Here is a 19,942-nt window from a genome sequence, read left to right as displayed (position 1 = left end):
AAGATTCAGTAAGATTCAGCAAGTCTAACATTCATTAACGTAACAAATAATTTGAGATTAATATTGTTAAAAAGGAGAACTTCAGGAAAGCATTTAATCGTAAATCAAAATTAAATGAAATATCATTTTTATTAAGGCCCACCACGTAAGTCGGCAACAATCAAAAAATAATAACAACAATAACAATATATTAAATTACGACGGCCGACGGACGCGAGAACTCAAACAGAAGAATATGTATGAACTGTTCCAATTTCTTCATTTGGCACTCCATTTTCTAGCATCCTCATGTTTTAAAATTACTTTTAGGTATTTTCAGCAAATTTCTTCAAAATACTTCAATAAAACCACTGATAATGGTGCTAGTAGACACCATAAATGGACAATCAGTTCCTATTTCTGTTAGGGTTCACATTACAAAAATACTGGATGCAACAAAGTGGGAAAAATTTATCCACAATTTACTGAGTTTTTAATTAGTAGTTTTAAATTATATGTTTTTGCTACTGTCCATTTTTTAATTACATTATAGTCAATCGCCATCTACAAATTAAATCACATATACAACATAACAAGTAAAACAAACACACACACACACACACACACACACACACACAAAGGACTATGCCTTGTCCAGAGTTATGCAATAAATATTTTACACAAATCTATTCACAGAAGTCAAGTACAGTAACGGCTTTGGGAAGCAATAATGTTCAGAATCTTCCTGCGGTCCTCTGTGCTGGTTATTCCAATTTCTCTAAGGTCCATGTCACGTAGTTCAAAGAATGTCTCCAAATCAAGCTGGAAAATAGAAATGAAAATTTTTGTATTGCTGGAAATTTCATGACTGAGCATGTTTCTCACCAAACACAGAAGACACAGAGCAGTGAACAGGCACATAAGTATCCTTCATCTGGGCTTGTAACCCACACAAATCTCTCCCCACCCCCACAAGTCTGAGCTTAGGAAGAATAATGCACTGAAGAAAATATATGGAAAGAGAAACAAAGTTAAAATACCAACATCAATATCACAACCATAACTCCTGAATGTAAAGATCTCACAGAAAAAAAGACAAACTGACATCCTTAGACTATTAAACAAGCTGGAAAGTGGAAAGGAATTGTATTATGATAAACTATAAACCTCATCATTATGGTAGTATAAAGCAAGCTGACCTGTGTAACTTTTGTGTTGGGATGTTATGAAATGATGGGGTAGTGAGAAGTCACTTAACAACCTTATTCATCATTTACAGCAAGCTAGACTAACCAGAACTGCAGGCAAACATTATTATCACATGTGATAAAATAACATATGGCAGCAATAATTAAAATCTTGCCGTACTCTTCCAATTTTTAAAGACAAGTGCGAATAAAGGACTAAATCATACGTTCTGGATTCTAGATTCAAAGATCAAGTTTTGACACCCCCGTGATGTTATGAATTCAGTTAGAAGGACAGAACGAGATGTAGAAATGGACCAAGAAGAAGAGAAATGAGAATCACAATTAAGAACTAGGCAAAAAGCAGAAAAGAAGATGGATGAAAAACAAAAAAGAGTTATTAGTGGTCACCTTTCCGTACTAATTAATATCTTATTTGAAGGATTACTTTCCTCATCACTTCAAAAATCAACATCAGGGATAAATTCCTACCTCTCACTGGTTGACGGTATGTACACTCACCTTTGCCTGTTTCCACTAATTCTAGCATCTCACATCCCCATCTTTTAGTACTGACCTCATTCAGTGTAGGTAGAACATCATCAACCTCAAACCTAAGCAATATTTCATCAATGGATGTTGGTTCTTATTTGGAGTTAGGTTGAGAATTGTCATCTCCTTCTACAAAATTTGTGTTGTTATCTTAATAGTGTTCATGTGATTTATCTAAATAAAAATCCACAAATACCTGCTGAGGCTCATGTATGGCACGATTAAGATGCTTTATTTTTTTTCAAATGAGGATCCATCTTTTGGCAGCCATACTTTGCAAGCACTTTGAATAATCTACCAATATCCCTTGCTTTGTCTTCAAGGTCAAACGTCACTTAGTTTGAGGGCCTTTTTCAGAATCTCTTTTGGAAACACTTGTGTGATGACATATGTCAGGTTTCCTTTCTACTATGGCAGTCCATTGGATGTAGTTTACCATGTTGATAATTTAAGCTGAAGATAATGGCAGTCCTGACTTAAGAAACTTACAGCAAACCACATCGAACAAAGTATGTTTATTTCCATACCTTAATACTCGGAGGTGGCTACACGCTTGTCGTCCTGAGAGTGAAGTCAATTCTCTGAATGCTCTACTCTTTCCATTTCCTGAATGAAAGCATTCAATGTTATGTGCAGTTTGATTTTAGGATGGTGGTCCATAGAAATAAGAGATGATTAATTCCAAAAGCTGTTTGAGATTAACTCTCATTTGATGAAAAGAGTACACAATGTTTCCTTTAATTACATACTGCACCTTTTGAGGTCAACTACTCCACTGGATTTCAAACCTGTTGTGGACTCATCTTCAGCCCTTCTGCTGGAATAAGAAGCCACTGGCTCCGAAAGCTTGCCTAATTACAACCCTCTTTTATGTGTGTACTCTGCCGCTTCTTGGATTTAAGAGGCCAAATGAACATACCAAATTTTAATACTGCTTTCTGTAATTTTCAGTTAGATAATGATGCACAGGTATTCAACCTTTTTAAAATAAAACATGTTATTAACTCTTTCTTACACTTACTTCCACATTCACACAAACATGTGTATATAAAAGAACAATATTTCTTTGATGTCGCTTGTCAGTATTACTCCAGATTAAAAATTAGAATTAATCTCATTTCAGTAATTTAAATTATTAAAATGTGCAATATGCAACTACTGTTCATGCAGCAAAGGATTTTAATGCATATTTTGGAAGTGGCCAATAGATAAATAAGCAAAAATAAGCTTTGTGACTGTATGTGGTTCACTCAGTGTCTCCTAAAAAGTACCTCACTTTTTTATGCCCTTGTTTACCACAAAAATTGTATTTGCATGATGGCCTTTTGATTTCAGATGTGATTTGTCACAGTCACTTCAAATATCCCTTTTTGATTTGTTGATTAACTATTTACCATGTTTAATCTACATTATGGTACTCATTTTCGTCACCTGTTTGGATCCTTGTGTTGGAAATTTGTGGCAAGTTCTTATGGGACCAAACTGCTGAGGTTATCACTCCCTAAGCTTACACACTACTTAATCTAACTTACGCTAAGGATGCCACACACACATCCATGCCTGAGGGAGGACTCAAACCTCTGACGGAGGGAGCCGCGCGGACTGTGACAAGACGCCTCAGACCGCGCAACTGATCCTTGTGTTATTTTCTTCCAAAATTTGCATATTTAGTATCATAAAATACAGTAGATTGTCTTGAAGTTTACAGATCAAACTCAGTAAACAAAACACACACTTGCACGTGCACTCACACGAACAAATGGGCGGGGAGAGGGGGGCTGATGGCTGCGAGGGGACAGGCAGGTGCACAGTATAGGACACGCATAGGCTCATTCTGGCTGGATCGAGGAGTTATGACTTGGAGGAAGAGTGAGTGAGGAGGGAGAGAGAGAATAGACTAAGGGACAGACTTGAAGAAGAGCGTTTGAATACAGGATGACTGAAGTCAGTGTCATAGGGCAGGGCTGCAGGTGGGTGTGGGGCTTGGGGATAGGTAGATTTGGGCCAGGAGGATTACGGGAACAATGGCTATGTTGCAAGGATGACTCACATCTACATACTTAAGGCAATTTATTGTTGAGAAGGATCCAGAAAGTACAGGTTATGAAGTAGCCACTGAAATCAAGCATATTGTGCTCAACAGCGTTGTGCCACTGCACTGTCAAATCTGATCTTGGCTGCAGTTTGACAATGGCTATTTAGTAGGGTGGACAGCTAGTGTGTAATCATGCCCACGAAACATACTGTGACCTGATATAAGACATGGCTGTTTTCACAGATGGCCCTGCCTGTGATAAGATAGGTAAGCCTGTGACTGGACTGGAGCAGTATCTGCTCGGTGATTGCATTGTCTTGCACTTGGGTCTTCCACAGGGATATTTTCCATGCAGCAAGGAGTGGAAGTAGGTGTTGTGTAAGAAAGGAGTAGCACAGAGTGCCTTTTGGGTGGGTGGCATATTAGTACTTTGGGAAGAGTGGGAAAGATTTTGAGTAGGATGCTCTTCATTTCTGGGAATGATGACAAATTGTCAAAGTCCTGGCAAAAGATACGGTTTAGGTTTTCCACTCCAGGATGATACAGGTAAAGGAGGGGTGCTCTTTTGAAGTTGGTTCCTGAGGACAGTCAGAGGTTAAGGGCATATGTGAATATGACACAGGAAATGTCTGCAGCTAGGTTTGGGGGAGGGGCAGGGGCAGGGAAGGGGGGGGGGTAATGCAAGTTTAAGGCTTTCAGAATTTTGAGCAATGTTGGTTTTTGGACGGTTTAGGATGGAGGCTTTGGTCATCTCCTAGGAATTCCCTGATTCCAACTTGACCTCATTTTGCTTTAATATGTCTCTTGACAAGTACACAAATCTCTAGACAGTGAAAAGAACAGTCACCCACAATTTCACATTAGACTCTGATTTAATAATAGGCCCTGCAGAAGAAGTTTCACAACTATCATGGTGAACTACAATGCTTACATGGAGGAAGGTGTCTGCCAACTGTCTGACTCTACACCTACAAGCCTTGCTATAGTGATCCCATCCCATAAGTCCAACATAACCTTAAATCCCTATGCTTTCCAAAATCCATAAATAAATCTAACAAACCAGGGCCCCAATGTAGCTGCTTACTGTCTTATCATTAAAAGAAAACTTACTCTTTTTTATCAAAATCTTAAACCCATTGCCTGTTGCAAGGCTCCTATTATCAAAGATATGGGCCACTTCTTTCACCAACTGTCAGCCACACCCACTCCGTTACCACTTGTCTCCCTAATTGTCACTGCTGACGCTACCTCTGTACACACCAACCACCAACGTACCCTCATGCTCATTGCCTTGCTTTCTACTACACCTCATTCCTTATAAACTTACCTAACTACATCTTTACATTATACAACTTCTATGTTAAAAGGAGAATTTGCAAACAAATACATAGCAAGCCCATAGCACTCACATGGAAAGTTCCCATATGAATCTGTTTCTGAGCTATCAAGAGGAAACCTTCCTAGTTACCCAAATTCAATACCTCATGCCTCTTTCCATTTCACTGATGACACATTCATGATTTGCACCCAGGGCCAGGACACTATCCACATTCTGTCACAACCTTTCATTTCACCTGGTCTTGCACATCACAATGTGCCACCTACCTAGATGTTGACCTCCACTTCTCTAATCCACACCTCTCTCCATAAGAAGATCACTGTCAAGAGCACTTGCATTTTGATAGCTGCCATCCCCTCCACCCACCCACCCACCCACCCACCCACCCACCCACCCACCCACACACACACACACACACACACACACACACACACACACACACACAAAGTAAGTTCCCATATATTCTGGCCATTTATGGATCGCACATCTTTAGTGGTAAACAACCCCTTACCCAGTATGCTGAAGATCTTAGTATGTCCTTCACCAGGCATTACACCCCTTCCCCCTCCACCAAACCTAGTCTCCAAACATTTTCCATGCTGTATTCACACATGCCACTAATCCTCCAACCATCCTTGGAACCACCTGCAAAAGAACACACCTGCCCACCCCCCCCCCCCTCCCCATCACTGCCACTTCACATCGCCTGGGACTGGAACAACTGATCATTGAGCACAGAAATAAGGAACACCCTAACCACAATCTTTCCCATCCCCTCCCAAAGAGCTATTCTGCAACTACCTGATCTCTACAATGTGATAGTCCATTGTTACACCATACCTACCCACAAGCCCTTGTGAATGGATAATATCACTATGAAATACCAATGAGTAAGACCCATCACATACACCAACCCAGCAGATTCTACTCCAGTCCTGTCACAGGCTTATCTTATCCTGTCAGAGGCAGAGTCACCTGTGAAATCAGTCATGTCATGTCAGCTCTGCTGTAATTTATGCAAAGTATTTTATGTGGGCATGACTACCAACCACCTGTCCCCTCATGTGAATAGCTGCTGCCAAAAATAGCCAAGATCAGAACTGAAAACTCCGTGGTAAAACACAACCAAGCACAATAGACTCTATTTCAATGACTGTTTCATAACAAGTGGTATCTGGGTCCTTCCCCATATACCTCCTCTAAATTATATGGAGGAGAGTTGTCCTTGCAACACATTCCTTGTTCCTGTTATCCAACTGGCTTTAATCTCTGCAAGCCCCTTCCCCAAACCCAGCTACACCTTGCCCCAGGAACCTAAATTCAGTCATCTAGTACACACTTCGTCTTCTCCACAGACTACTACTCCTCCTGGTTGTGGTCGTCTCCCCTACCAATCCAATCCTCTATGTCATTATGTGCTGTGCACAACTCCCCACCTGTCACCACAAAAATTTTCAATGGTGCCACATTCCTATCCTGTGCACCTGCTGCCTTTCCCAAAAGCTATCAAAGTGTTCAGTCTTGTTTATTGCCAACTGATGCCTCAGTACCTCAACTATTTGGTGAGTGTTTCCTTTACTCCACTAGTTACTAAATGTGAAAAACTTAGATTTGTGACAGGAAAATTTTGTCAAAAGTTAAATACTGTTAGTTATAAATAGATAAGCTGAATGATTTTTTTAAAATTAGATGGAAAGGGAAGGTTAAACACTGTACATCTAAAACCCACCATAATTTTCTGTAAGACTGAAGAGTAGCAATATTGAGAATAAAATACAGTTCATGTAGACATCCACTGCAACTTTCTCACAATAATAAAGAAAACAAAGATTTAGTGGCACATCACCACTGACCAACTTGCATCATGTGAACCTTGAGATGTTTAAGCAATGCTGATTTATGAGCATGTCCTTTGGATGCATATAATGATGCACTGCATGTCTCAATTCATTTCAACTGATGCTCAATGGCTTTTCCACCTTATGTTAGCCATTCTTTCACTAGGCTTTCATGGTAGCAAGCATGCTAATGATGGCCCAACAACACATGCTACGTGTATTCATCACAACATGCTTCTATATTTTGTGATGATACCAATCATTGCTAAAATTTTGATTTGCTTCTTTTGCTAAATTTATGGAATCAAGTGTGTTATTTGTTAAATGCTTCTCAGGTCATGTGATCACAGTGTTGTAACGTATCTAATGCTTTTATTTATAAATATTAACATCCGTTCTTTTTTAGATAACTTGATGATGATTGCAGTAATCAAAACCAGTTATTAAACTGAATGCATTTGTGTTCAATAGAGCTTGGATTTTATTGAGAAGTCTTATTTTTTTTTCCTGAACATCAGGGTGAAATCTACAACAATTTACACATGTATCCAGGCTTTGTAGTGCAGAAAAATGAATTCTACTGTGCATATGAAGCCCATATGTACACTGTTTTTAGTAATAGATACTTTCAGCTAACTTTTGCCATAATAGGTCGTATTTCAGTCAACCTTTTTCCAAAATGCATATTTGTCTTTCTTTTCAGGCCACAAAAATGTTGCTCACATGACAATGTTTCAGGTGATATTATCACAAATAAGCACAGCAATTACTACAGTACTTTATTTATCAGGATTATAGTAGACAAGTAGTGTAACACACTAGTCGGTTCGCTGACGTATGACAGTTTGGCACAGGATCGACAAAATTCTCTCTGACCCAAAAAAGATGGACATTTTCACACAGTTCAGTTTGAATACAATCTCAGTCTGCTTCAACATGTCAAAAGTATGATGCTCCAAAAACAGAAGTTGTGATGTTTTGTTTGTGATTCTGAAGATAAGTTTTTCAGCACTGATGGGGAAAATATTATTTTGCAAACTATGCGAAGTTAAAGTTAGTGCAGAAAAGGGCTTGAATGTGCAACAACACTGTAATACTATCTAACTGTGTGAAGAAAAGTGCTGAAAACGACAATAGACAAACACTGTTATCTGAGGAGAGAGGTCCATCTTTAAGACTGAAATCATTCTTCAAGCACGTGTGAGAGATGATGGTGTCTTGCAACATCCAATTGGAGAAACTGAAGAATCGCTACTTCAGATAGTTCTCGGAGATTTACATGAAATGTCCAGTTCCAGATGAGTCTACATAGAGAAGAACTATTTCTCAATGTGCTACGAGGAGGTAAGCAACAAAATAATAATTAGTGTAGCTGATCAAACGGTCTGTGTGTTCACAGATGACATCCCCGATGTGTGTACGCATTAAGTTGCAAATAGTTTTGTTGGTGTTCTGAAAGTCAGACAGGGCTGGAGAAATGTTCCTCCTGACATGTGAAGCTTACAAGAGAGTAAACAACTTGACAACTGCCATTTTGTTTGATGACTCTATGAGGCTTATGTGGCCACATGGTGTGAACACTGAATGTGCTACTGCTAGTAACGGAGGATGCTTCATACATGACTTAAGTGGCCAAGGTGCTTCAGATTCTTTACCCCAGTACATTGTACCTCCCTTGCCTTACTCTGCACATGTGTTACACAGAGCAGCAGAAGAGGTGTGGTCAAATTACCATTGTTGACAAATTAATTTCCTGTGGCAAGAAAATGTATGTGGAAGCTTCGCTACAGTTTCAGAAATTCAAGGAACAAGCATCTCCACTGCCGATTCCGACTTGGCCCATTCATACATGTGTGGTTCTTGGCTTAATGCTGCCGAGTATTATTGTAGCAACTGTACCAAAATAAAGACAATATTTTGTGAGCTTGATAGTGACAAATCAGATGCTGTCAAAATTGTGAAAGGTGTGCATACATCAGTATCAACTTTTCTGTGGTATCAAAAGACATCACATGAGTGGAAGCTGCTGGTACTCAGCAGTGTGATGGCCTGGATATTGTGCATCATGTGCGGAGTGAATTGGGTCAAGCTCATGGTCATGTGGCTGACAAAGTGAACAATCAATTGCAAAGTGTTCTCCAGAAGAGTCCTGGATAATCCACAATGTACAAAATTTGTGCCAGTCTTTCTGGGAATGTCACAAGATTTGAAGATAACAAACTAAAGCTGGCCTGTAGTGACCCCACCTTCAAATGTGTTCCTGTGACATCCTGTTATGTGGAAAAGAAGCTTTTCCGGGCACAAAACAATCCTCAACAATAATCATAGCTGTTTGAAAATGGAAAACCTGAAAATGCACCTCGTGATCCAGGGCAACCACTTGGAAATGGAAGATTGGCACAATATGTTAACTAATTTGAAATACCTTAAACAAGTGGTGTGCAGTAATAAAAACATGGTTTTATTGTTTGGACAGGTGGTGGAGTTTTCATACATGGTCACATAGCAAGTTTTTCCTTAATATCTTTTTTGTTACATATACTGGAGCTTGAAGTGTCCAAGGTGTACACAGTTGAAAAATGGATAGAGTGCAAGCATGCAGTCATCTAGTCCTTGCTGAAAAAGGCCATGAGTGCATAGGAGATCCACAATGACCTGACAAGGACATTAGGAACGGATTCCCCTCCTACTTGAATGTGAAAAAGTGGGTGGCAGAATTCAAGTGGGGCAACACTTCTGGCCAAGATGCACCTCACCAGTGGAAATCCATTAATGACCAACATGGAGGAAAACATTACTGCATTGCAGGATATCATCATGGCAGACTGGCATGTGACAGAACACTACTTTGCAAAGAGAGTGGGCATAACACAGGAATGTGCCGGACACATCATAAGAGTTGTGCTTATGCCAAAGGTCTCATGTCGATGGATCCCAAGAATGTTCACACCAGAAGACAAATGCCAGACACATGCCATATCTACCGAAAATTTTGACCACTTTTGAGGCAGTTCCTGTGACATTTCTCAAATGTTTTGTGACAATGGATGAAGCATAGGCTCACCACTTTAAGTCTGAATCCAGTGTCCAATTGAAACAGTGGAAACACCACTCCTCACCCACCCGAAGAAGTTCAAGTCAGTCACATCAGCTGGCAAGGTGATAGCCTCTGTTTCTTCGGGTTTGGGGGGGGGGGGGGGGAGGGTTACCCTGACTGCATACCTCAAAAAAGGTGAAACAGTAAATGGAGAATATTATGCTGTTCATCTAAAGTGTTTGAGGGAGGCCATCAAAGTGAAATGTGTTGAGATGTTGATAAAACATTCATCAGGACAATGCTCCTGCACACACACCCGTCATTGGAAAGCCTTCCATCGTGTCCTGTGGCTTCCAACTGCTTAAACATTCACCCAATTTGTCCCCCTATGGCTTTCATCTCGTCCTTAAGCTCAAGAAACATCTAGCTGGAACCCATATTTGATCAGATGATGATGCCGTGGCTGTGGTAGAGGACTTTTTTTTTTGTCATTCAGCAAGAAACATTCCACAAGAAGGGCATAATGGGCCTGCAGCACTGGTGGCAAAGGGCGTGTCCCTAAAAGGGGACTGTATCGAAGAATAGACATAACCATTTTGGCTACTGACAACCTTTATTGGGTGGATCGAGAATTTTTCAGTCACCCTGTGTAAATCAGTTAATGAGGCATACAGAAACAACTTTCAACTGACAAGTGTCTTTGTGGCTATGGAAATGCATAAACATAACTGTGAGCATGAAGAGATCAATAATGAATGAGATGGAATGGGATGCTACACTGAAATATGATGAACTGTGAAAATATCTGGACTGAATGCCAGGATACCAAAGCAGACTCAGTCTCCTCTCACTTGGACAGAAGTGGAAAATATACTGCTTAACAAAAAAGAAGCACCCATAAGACATGGTCAGATATCAATCTAACTTGGTATGCTCCATTGTGGGTATGTAAATGATCAGAATTACAATTCTATCTTACAGGTAGAAAAGCCACCATAGTGTATTAGTTTTGTTAGTGCTTAGTGTTGTTACCAGGCCTGTTAGAATATGTAAGAAGCATGAAGAGCATCAGACGTACAATGATCAGTGTGAAGGATACTGATATGCTGAGTGTAAGACTGTGTTTATCAGCGCTTAACACGGTTTGAATGGGACCTCATTGCGGCTCTCCATATGGTTGGCTGGCTGAGTTGTGCAATATTCAGATTTGTGGGGGTCATTCCACCATGACAGTGGCCTGATGTTGGACTGCATGGGAATGTGAGGGCAGGCATACTTGTTGTCAAGGTCTGGCCAACCACATCCAGTCACCAAAGAAGAGGATCACTACATTGTGCACCAAACATATTGTACCCCCTTCTCATCTGTGCCTGCCACAAGAGAACAAGTAATGGTTGTCTGCCATAAGAGAACAAGTAATGGACTTCCTGCAACATTTGTGCCATCCTAATCATTGGTGAGCCATCAGCAACCAGGCTAGCAAATTGCCATCTCATGCACAGGCTGCCATCAACACAACACAAATGGCCATGTTTGAGTGGTGTCATGACTGGGATACTGACAGATGGTGTTACATTGTCTTCAGCACAGAATAACGGTTCTGCAATCTATGTAGGGGTCCCATTCTTCGTATGTTCTGGAGTAACATAGTAGTGTGGATCCAGGCATCATACAGTGGGGAGCCATTGGGTATGGCTTCAGGTCTCAGCTGGTAGTGTCTGAGGGAAGTCTGACAGTACAAAAGCATATTGTCGGCATCCTCATGTTGAGGTACTCCAGTGCCCTGCAAACTCTCCAGATTTGTCCTGATAGATTTTGTTTGGGACTAACTTGGATGTCAACTCTGTCCCAGAGTCAGTATTCGGGATATCAAGGTCCAGTTACAAGAGTTTTGAGCCAGCTTCCCTGTGGAGAGAGGATATGACGACTTTAATAAAGACTTCCCAACTGGATCAGTGGATGCACCCAGGAGTGAGGGGCAACATCATGATGATAAGTGGGTTCTTACAGCCAAGTTCTACATAAATTTGACTTGATTGTAATTACTGAAGTAACATCACATACCCTCTCAACCTGTGAATTTTCATTTAGTATCATCTTCCCCTTATGGGTACTTTACAGTTTTTATTAGGTAGTGCACAAGGTGGATGGAGGGTCCAAGGCCTCCTGCTTTTTTTATCAGAAAATAGTTGCAAACAAAATCTGGAAATTCTGCCATTTTTGAATGTAATGTCCCGGCAGCCACACACACTTTTCACAGCATCAATGCCCTGATTTCATGGTACCTGTAAGCACTTCATTTCAAAATTGCAAATTGGCATCCAAGTTTCATCCACCATCACAATAGTTAATGGAAAGTCCCTTTCATGTCATCATCATGTGTGAACATTATTGAGCAAATTGCCAAACGCACAGCTCCTGTACGTCCACATTCTTGGTGCCCACATGGAACACAGTTTTTTCAAGTCATTATGCAGGACCATGTGCACACATCGCAGGGTAATGCTAATTTCAGAGGCAACAGCTTTCACACTCAATTGGCAATTCTCCAAAACAACTGTCTGCTCTTGCATGACTATGTTATCAAACGGACTGATTCGAAGCCAAAATAGTTTTAGTTCACTGTCATATGAAGTTTGGTCTTCTTTGAACTTATCCATCCATGAACACACATTCTTCACATTTATGGCTTCATCACCGCAAGTCTCACTCAACAGGCGATGAATTTCAAAGGGTATCACAAAACACAGTGGAGAAAACAAATGATTACCTGCTGCTCTTGTAATGAAAATCTTGCTAATAAAACATTCTCGGGTTTCAAGCTGTATCAAGTGGTTTACGGCCAACAAGCTTTTGGCAGAGATCTCCTCTGCCATTGTCAAGTGGATGACTGTCAGGTGGTTGTCATTGCTGTGCTTATATAGCTGCACCGTCAGTCGTGACGTCACTGGTGCTCGGTCCTGCACCATATATGGTAATGTTTTGGCTGCGCGACTGCCGGGCCTGTTTCAACTCCCTCAACACCTGATCCCACGCTGTACTCAGCTGCAATCCACCATTCTCTATTGAAGGTGTAGTCAGAAATTCTAATATCTATGGCTTCATTTATCAAGCCATTAGTCCATTTAATAATAGACGTCTCATCGAATGCAATTCGCTGTCCGTTTTCCAGAGCATGTTCTACTACAGCTGACTTTTCGGGATAGCACAGATGGTAACACCTTTCATGTTCTATTTGGCGCTGTTCAATAGTGCGAACATTCTGGCTGACATAAAACTGCCCACATCCACATGGGATCTTGTAAATTCCTGGTGTTCTGAGGCCTACATTGTCTTTCACAGATTTCATTAGTTGCCGGATCTTTGCTGGAGGCCTGAAGATTGTGTCTATTTTATGGCTCTTTAGGACCCAATTAATCTTCCCTGTTGTTGAACCACAAAACAGTAAGAATGCAAGTTGCTTGGTGTCTTCTTAAGAGGTCTTTTTCCTTTGAAGCTTGGATGACACTGCTTGTGAGATCTGTTTGTTGTTGTAACTGTTTTCTTCAAAAACTTTGCGTAAGTGTCTCAATTCTCTCGGCAAGTTTTCAGCATCTGAGATGGTTTCAGCTTCATGTACTAAGGTCCTCAGAGCTGTCTCTTTCTGTGCTGGGTGATGGAAGCTGGTGGCGGGCAGATACCGTTCCGTGTGGGTGAGCTTGCGGTAAATGCTATGACCTAGAGACCAATTGGGTTTACGACAGACAAGCACGTCCATGAACGGCAGGGAACCCTCTTTCTCTACTTCCATTGTGAAGTTGATGTGGTTGTGGATGCTGTTGAGGTGCTCCAGGATACTCTTCTAATTTTTCTTGTCCATGTGGCCAAATGACGAAGGTATAGTTGATGTAGCGATAAAAATAGCTCGGCTTTGCAGGAGCTGTGTCCAAGGCGATGTCTTCGGAATGCTCCATAAAGAGGTTGGCTAGTACTGGTGCTAATGGACTTCCCATCGCCACACCGCCAGTTTGGCTAAAATGTTCTCTATCATGTAAGAAATATGACGACGACAGAGTGTGCTTAAATAAATCCACGATGGTGTCATCAAAGAGTTGGAACAGCAAGTCAATAGAGTCTGCGATGGGGACACACGTGAATAAAGAAATCACTTCGAAGCTAACCAGAATATCCCCTTCAACAAGTTGCAGACCTTTAATCCAATTGATGAAGTCCACCGTATTCTTTATATGGTATATCCACAGTGTCCAACGTGCGTAGAGAGGAGGCTGGCCAGATGTTTAGCAAGTTTATAGGCTGGCGATCCGATGGTACTCACTATCGGTGTCAACGGTGTGTCCTTCTTATGCACCTTTGGCAGACCATAGAACGTGGTCCAGTGATGATCGTTTGAGAAGCTCTGAAGTCTCACTCTCACTATTCTGCATGTTGGGTCCCGAGGTAATTTTTGGTATGTGTCTTCCTCCAACATCTGTCTAATTTTTGTGCCATAGTCAGCTCGTTCCATTAAGACAGCAGCATTGCCCTTGTCAGCTGGTAGGACGACGGTGAGAGGATCATTCCGGAGAGCACGGAGGTCACTGTATTCAGCTCTAGTCATATTTAAAACTGGTGGTTTGGATTTGAAAAGGATACGGCCTGTTTCTCTACGAATTTCCTCAGCCACATCACTTGGAAACTTATGAACCACTTGTTCAACACCACTCAATATGTCAGTGAAGGGGATGCTTCGTGATGAAGAGCGAAGTCAAGTCCCTTCTTAAGTGTTGAGATGGCACCTGCGTCAATGTTTCTTGCTGTCATGTTGATCACAGCACGTTCCGTAACTTTATATTCTGCTCCATGTTGTTGCAGCAAAAGTCTATTGAATTTCCCTTTCTGCTTCTCCATTGCTCTCTGTCTCGATGATGTTTGCTGTGCTGCTGTTGCTGTGTCGATCTAGTCCCAATCCAAAGCTGAAAGTGACCTTGTCAGTTGCAGGTGAATGGCCAAAAGCTCACGGCTGTTTGTATCCAGGTGTTTTCTGGTGAAATCACTGTGAAAGCATGCATTCATACAAAATCTCGCTGTTTCTTGTACACAGATCAGTCCTCACTCTCCCTACAGACACCGTTGTGTGTGCCATACAATGCTATTATCTGTGTCCTACATACAAAAAGAGTGCTCACATATTTTAAGCCAAATCAATTTTTTCTATTTGCTCCAAGCCTTGTGAAAGAAAACTGAAGACCTTATAACTTGAACCAACCTCCCCTAAGGTGAAGCCAACAGGAATAGATTATGTATATTGTCATCGTGATTCAGACAAATGGGAAACAACATCTGCAATGATTGTTCTATAAACTGTCTAGAAGAAAAAGCTACAGTATCTAGAACACTCAACTAAAGTTGTATATCCCCATTATTTAAAAGAATGTGCAAACAATATTCAGCTTCTTTATTTTAAGCCAGTCAACTGCTCAGGGCCTGAACTATACAATTAGAGGGTATATTTAATAATTTTGTTTTCGCATTCAACATTGAATTTTCTACAAACCCTCACAAATGTCTACGAGCATTAGACTGTTAGTGATATGAAATCTCAGAAACTTCATTTTTTATTACTAAAACTGTCATCAGATACATAAGATTTATTTTTAAAATTCTATTGTGCTAGACTGGTACATGGGCTGCACTCAATATCAGCTGCACAAGACTTATTTTTAAAATTATATTATGCCCGATTGATATAGGGGCTGCATGCCCATCTTCAGTGACACACTGTAAGTACTGTTATGACACACGAATGGTCGTAAGATGCCTACAATAGATAAACATGTATAAAAGTATGCCGGTATATGTCTCATCTTGTGAAGAACAAATTGCAGCCAACCACACAACTGTCAAAATAATAACAAGTTGAGGCATGTACTGCCACACGTACATACAATTGCAGTACATCTTGAAGACCCTATACTGCTTGCCCCACATTGGCTGCTGCTGCCTCGTGTGTCACAAAGCAACACTACTCACAAGGAGGAGACCACAGACATGGCCAACCAAATCCGCACACTTTGCAAGTAACTTTTTTAACCTAAAAAAAATGAAAGATTCTAAGATATTTTAACTCCCTTCCCCCATTTTTGAGACTCCTACTAAAGTTCATGTGGCAAAATCAACTGAGAATTAACAGAATCGATATATAATTTAAAAATGAGTGTTTTTCACTAACGTATATGGGGTCAGCTGATCCATATTTTCACAAAACCTTTCTGACTGCCAGTTGTGTATCTATGAGGTATGCACTGTTAAACAAAAGTGTTGTTGGCATATGACCAGAGCATCTTGCTGGGAAACAGAGAATCTCTGTTCAATTCCCAACTGTATTCCACAGTCTGCCCCCCCCCCCCCCTCCCCCTTCATCGGTATATTTTCCCCAGGCCAAAAGTTGTGGAAATAGGCTCAATAAGCTAAGAAGAGCAATAAGCAATAGCAACAAATAGTCAAATAAATTTCTCATACAATTTGGACTAGCAAAGAATTAAAATTTTAATCCTCATTCCAAGTAATATTGCTGTGATGACAAGCAGTCGACACGTTATCACGTTAGGGATAGAAACTAACCCTTCTCTCAGCTGGTAGTGTAGATGTGATAATGCATTCATACATGTTGCAATATTCAAAAACAGTGTCTGTAGCACTGTTGCCACAAGTTTTCCTGTGCTTATAAGGAACTAATGATTAATTTGTTTCTTGGGATATAGAAGAGATCAATTGTTTAATCAATTCGTTATAAATGTTATCTTCACGTACTCCAAATGTTGGAAGTAGACGAATTCAATTTGCAAAACATATCTTGAGAATTTTTAAAGTCATATGTCCGTGATAACAAATTTTGTCTGATACAGAAGTCCTGGGATGGACAAACTAACATCATCACATGTGATAGCATGTTTACATGAGACAAGGTCTAACTGACTTGCATGGTAGAAGTAATACCACCGAACGGCACACCTGTGTACCAGGAGATGTTTATTTTTATCACCAAGTTAAAAACTTTATTTAGAGGCTTCAAAATTACAGTCTCCTTCAGGAAACTGAGTGGGAATTGCACATCTGAATGGATGCAGTAATGATCCACAGCATAATTCATGATGCACTTCCAGTACCAGTTTTTTCAGAAAATGTTATTGAATGTGTGATATGGATCAAAATTAATTCCCATAAAAGAAATATTTTTAAATATAAACCAAGTTTGTTTTTCTCAGAATGTTTGGAGGGAGTGAAATAGCTGCATGAAGTTGCATCTGTTAGCTGTTTTTTAAGCCACAAGTGTATTCACCTCCAAAGTTTATATGACAAGTATCATCCACCCAGTTGTTGGAAGGAAACTGAGGATATGTATGTTCAAATGTGTGTGAAGTCTTATGGGACTTAACTGCTAAGGTCATCAGTCCCTAAGCTTACACACTACTTAACGTAAAGTATCCTAAGAACAAACACACACACACACACACACCCATGCCCGAGGGAGGACTTGAACCTCCGCCAGGACCAGCCGCACAGTCCATGACTGCAGTGCCTTAGACCACTCGGCTAATCCCGCGCGGCGAGGATATGTAACAGAATGAGTGAAAGAAACCTTGTAAATTGATAAGGATTAAGTTTCTAATTCTTTACTAAGCCATGTCATTTGAGAAATTTATTAGCCTGCCTTATTATTCCCTATTGATTTATTTACCTTATCAATCCTCCTATGTCTACAAAATTAGAAAAGAAGAAGAGGAAGACAGAAGAGGAGGAGGAGGAGGAGAAGAAAAAGAAGAAAGCAAATGGGAATCGAACACAAGTTCTCCACTCCGCAGCCAGATGCCTTAGTCGCTACATCAGTAGCACTTTCACTGAACAGCTCTTAACATATCAATACATAAGTGGTACTCAAAAACGTTTCTTTTCTTGATTTCTGGGAAAATTTGCATTTGTGGACACCATATATGCTGATGAAAAATGCTTAGCTTTCAATAATCTATTGATCTTGTCAATTCTGCGTGGATTGTGTGTCATGAATGTCAGGGGTAGTTTTCTCAAAAATTGGCGGGGGGGGGGGGGGGGAGGGGGGGTTGTTGAACCAAAATATCTTAAAATCTTTCAGTTTAGGTTGTGCACAAGTGATCTGTCAAATACAAGGCGAATCAGTTGGTCTTGCCTGTGGTCTTCCCCTTGCTTTGCCAGTCGCTGCTAGAATACTAGGTATTCTTCATGTTTTACAGTTCCTGTTAATATACATTACTGAAAAATATGTAACACTTGACTAATATGGAAACACACTGTTGAATGGGCACATCACATTTTGCTTAAAAAATAATTTTGTTTGTAACAGGCAACAAACTGACATTTTCCAGTGTCACTGGACATCACATGAAAGACATTATGAGCAATATGTTTGGGCCACCTCAGTCTACAAATTGCAAAAACAAAATTCCAAATATCTGTCAAAACATCGGAGAAATATACATGATGACTTAAGAAAGACACCTGGTGTGTGTGTGTTTTCAGGAGACTTTTGCACATTTGTGTGTTGAAACAGCTTTGGTAAAAATCAATATTCCTGCAACAACTAATATACATGGACAGAAATTAGGTAACAATACCATGAAATAGTTAAGCAACATACTATATATCCATCGAAGAAACATATCATTTGAGTGATGTTGGCAGTAAAAATAGTCTTAATTTAAAGCATAACACAATTTTCCTTGGAAATAGTGCTTTCAATCTTTTTCACGAAAATTGCATTTTTGGTGAACCTCAAATTGCTTAGAAAGTACTGGAAAATGGAGAAAACATATGCAACTTCAGAATTCCAAATGGGAAAATGGGAAGAATTGGTTAAATTTGAAAATGGCTCTCAAAACAGAGCGTTTTTCTTTTCTTTTTTTTTGTAATTTTCACCCTTCCTATATCTTCAAAATTATAACTAAGGAAAGAATAAGAAAGCTTGTACGATAATGAATTTGCTTTTTTACATGGCAGTGTGAGGAGAACTTTGTATTACACTTTTACAAAACGGTGCAGCCACTTAATGAAGTGGAGTATTGTGAGGCAATTCATTCTTGATATTTAAAGGATACCATGCTGAAATTGTGGAAATATATGGTACCAATGCACCATTTTATGGTCATGTGGTGCAGATCCATTCAATATGATCAAAAAAGTCTGAATGATGTGAAGAACAAAGCAGCAGACTGTCTCTCTGTGAAAAATCAGAAATATCAAGAGAAGTGGAAGCCATAGCATGTCACAATCAAGACAATATTATACAGATACTGAAAATAAGTCATAGATCAGTTTCCAAAATCTTGCATATTTTGAACTTGAGAAGGTTGCCACCTGCTGGATTCTGCGACTGCTCGACACCCATTAAAAATCCTGCCAAACTGAGGCAGCAGAGGCAATTTTGCAGCAGTGTCAGGTCAGTTCAAATGACCTATTTAGCAACCCAACTGCCATGGATGAGTGTTATGATTGATTGATTGATTAATTGAGAGGGTTTATGGGTCCAAACAGCGAGGTCATCAGTCCCGCGATTCCGAAGTTACTCTCAGAAAAAAAGAGGGTCACTCAAAGTGGAAAGATCCAGTCAGGGGAGTCAAATTATGTTCATAGGATCCCAGACCAAGAAGATACGAAGAGAGACTCCGGACCACAATCACCCTGCTGCTGCTCCAGGTGTAAAGCGCACCATTATATCTGAAAGTCAAAACCACTTTGCAGAGGAAACTGAGGGCCAGGTCAACCATCCGTGAATCATCTGCTAATATTAAAGTAAAGCAATCTGGAAGACTATACTTAGCACAAAGAGCCAAAAGAAGGGGACATTCCACCAATATGAAGGATACTGTCAGTCTGGGTCCACAACCACATTGTGGGGGTGGTTCATTATACAGAAGGAAACAATGGCTGAGCCTGATACAACCAATGTATAGATGGTATAAAACA

The 19,942-nt window shown here is 40.3% G+C and overlaps 1 protein-coding gene across 8 annotated transcripts in view; it reads right to left on the bottom strand.

Moving 5' to 3' along the window:
• Nucleotides 1-204: 204 nt before the first annotated feature.
• LOC126191587 (uncharacterized) overlaps nucleotides 205-19,942 on the bottom strand; it is a 128,829-nt gene continuing 109,091 nt past the window's right edge. For all 8 annotated transcript variants that reach the window (XM_049932526.1, XM_049932524.1, XM_049932530.1 and 5 more), the window contains one exon: nucleotides 205-801. In XM_049932526.1, the coding sequence (XP_049788483.1) occupies nucleotides 679-801 (123 nt within the window). In that variant the 3' untranslated portion in view covers nucleotides 205-678. The remainder of the gene's footprint in view (nucleotides 802-19,942) is intronic.

This window comes from Schistocerca cancellata, chromosome 6 (genome assembly GCF_023864275.1).
Source record: "Schistocerca cancellata isolate TAMUIC-IGC-003103 chromosome 6, iqSchCanc2.1, whole genome shotgun sequence".
NCBI classification, from domain to species: domain Eukaryota; kingdom Metazoa; phylum Arthropoda; class Insecta; order Orthoptera; family Acrididae; genus Schistocerca; species Schistocerca cancellata.
This window is presented reverse-complemented; position numbering and strand designations above follow the sequence as displayed.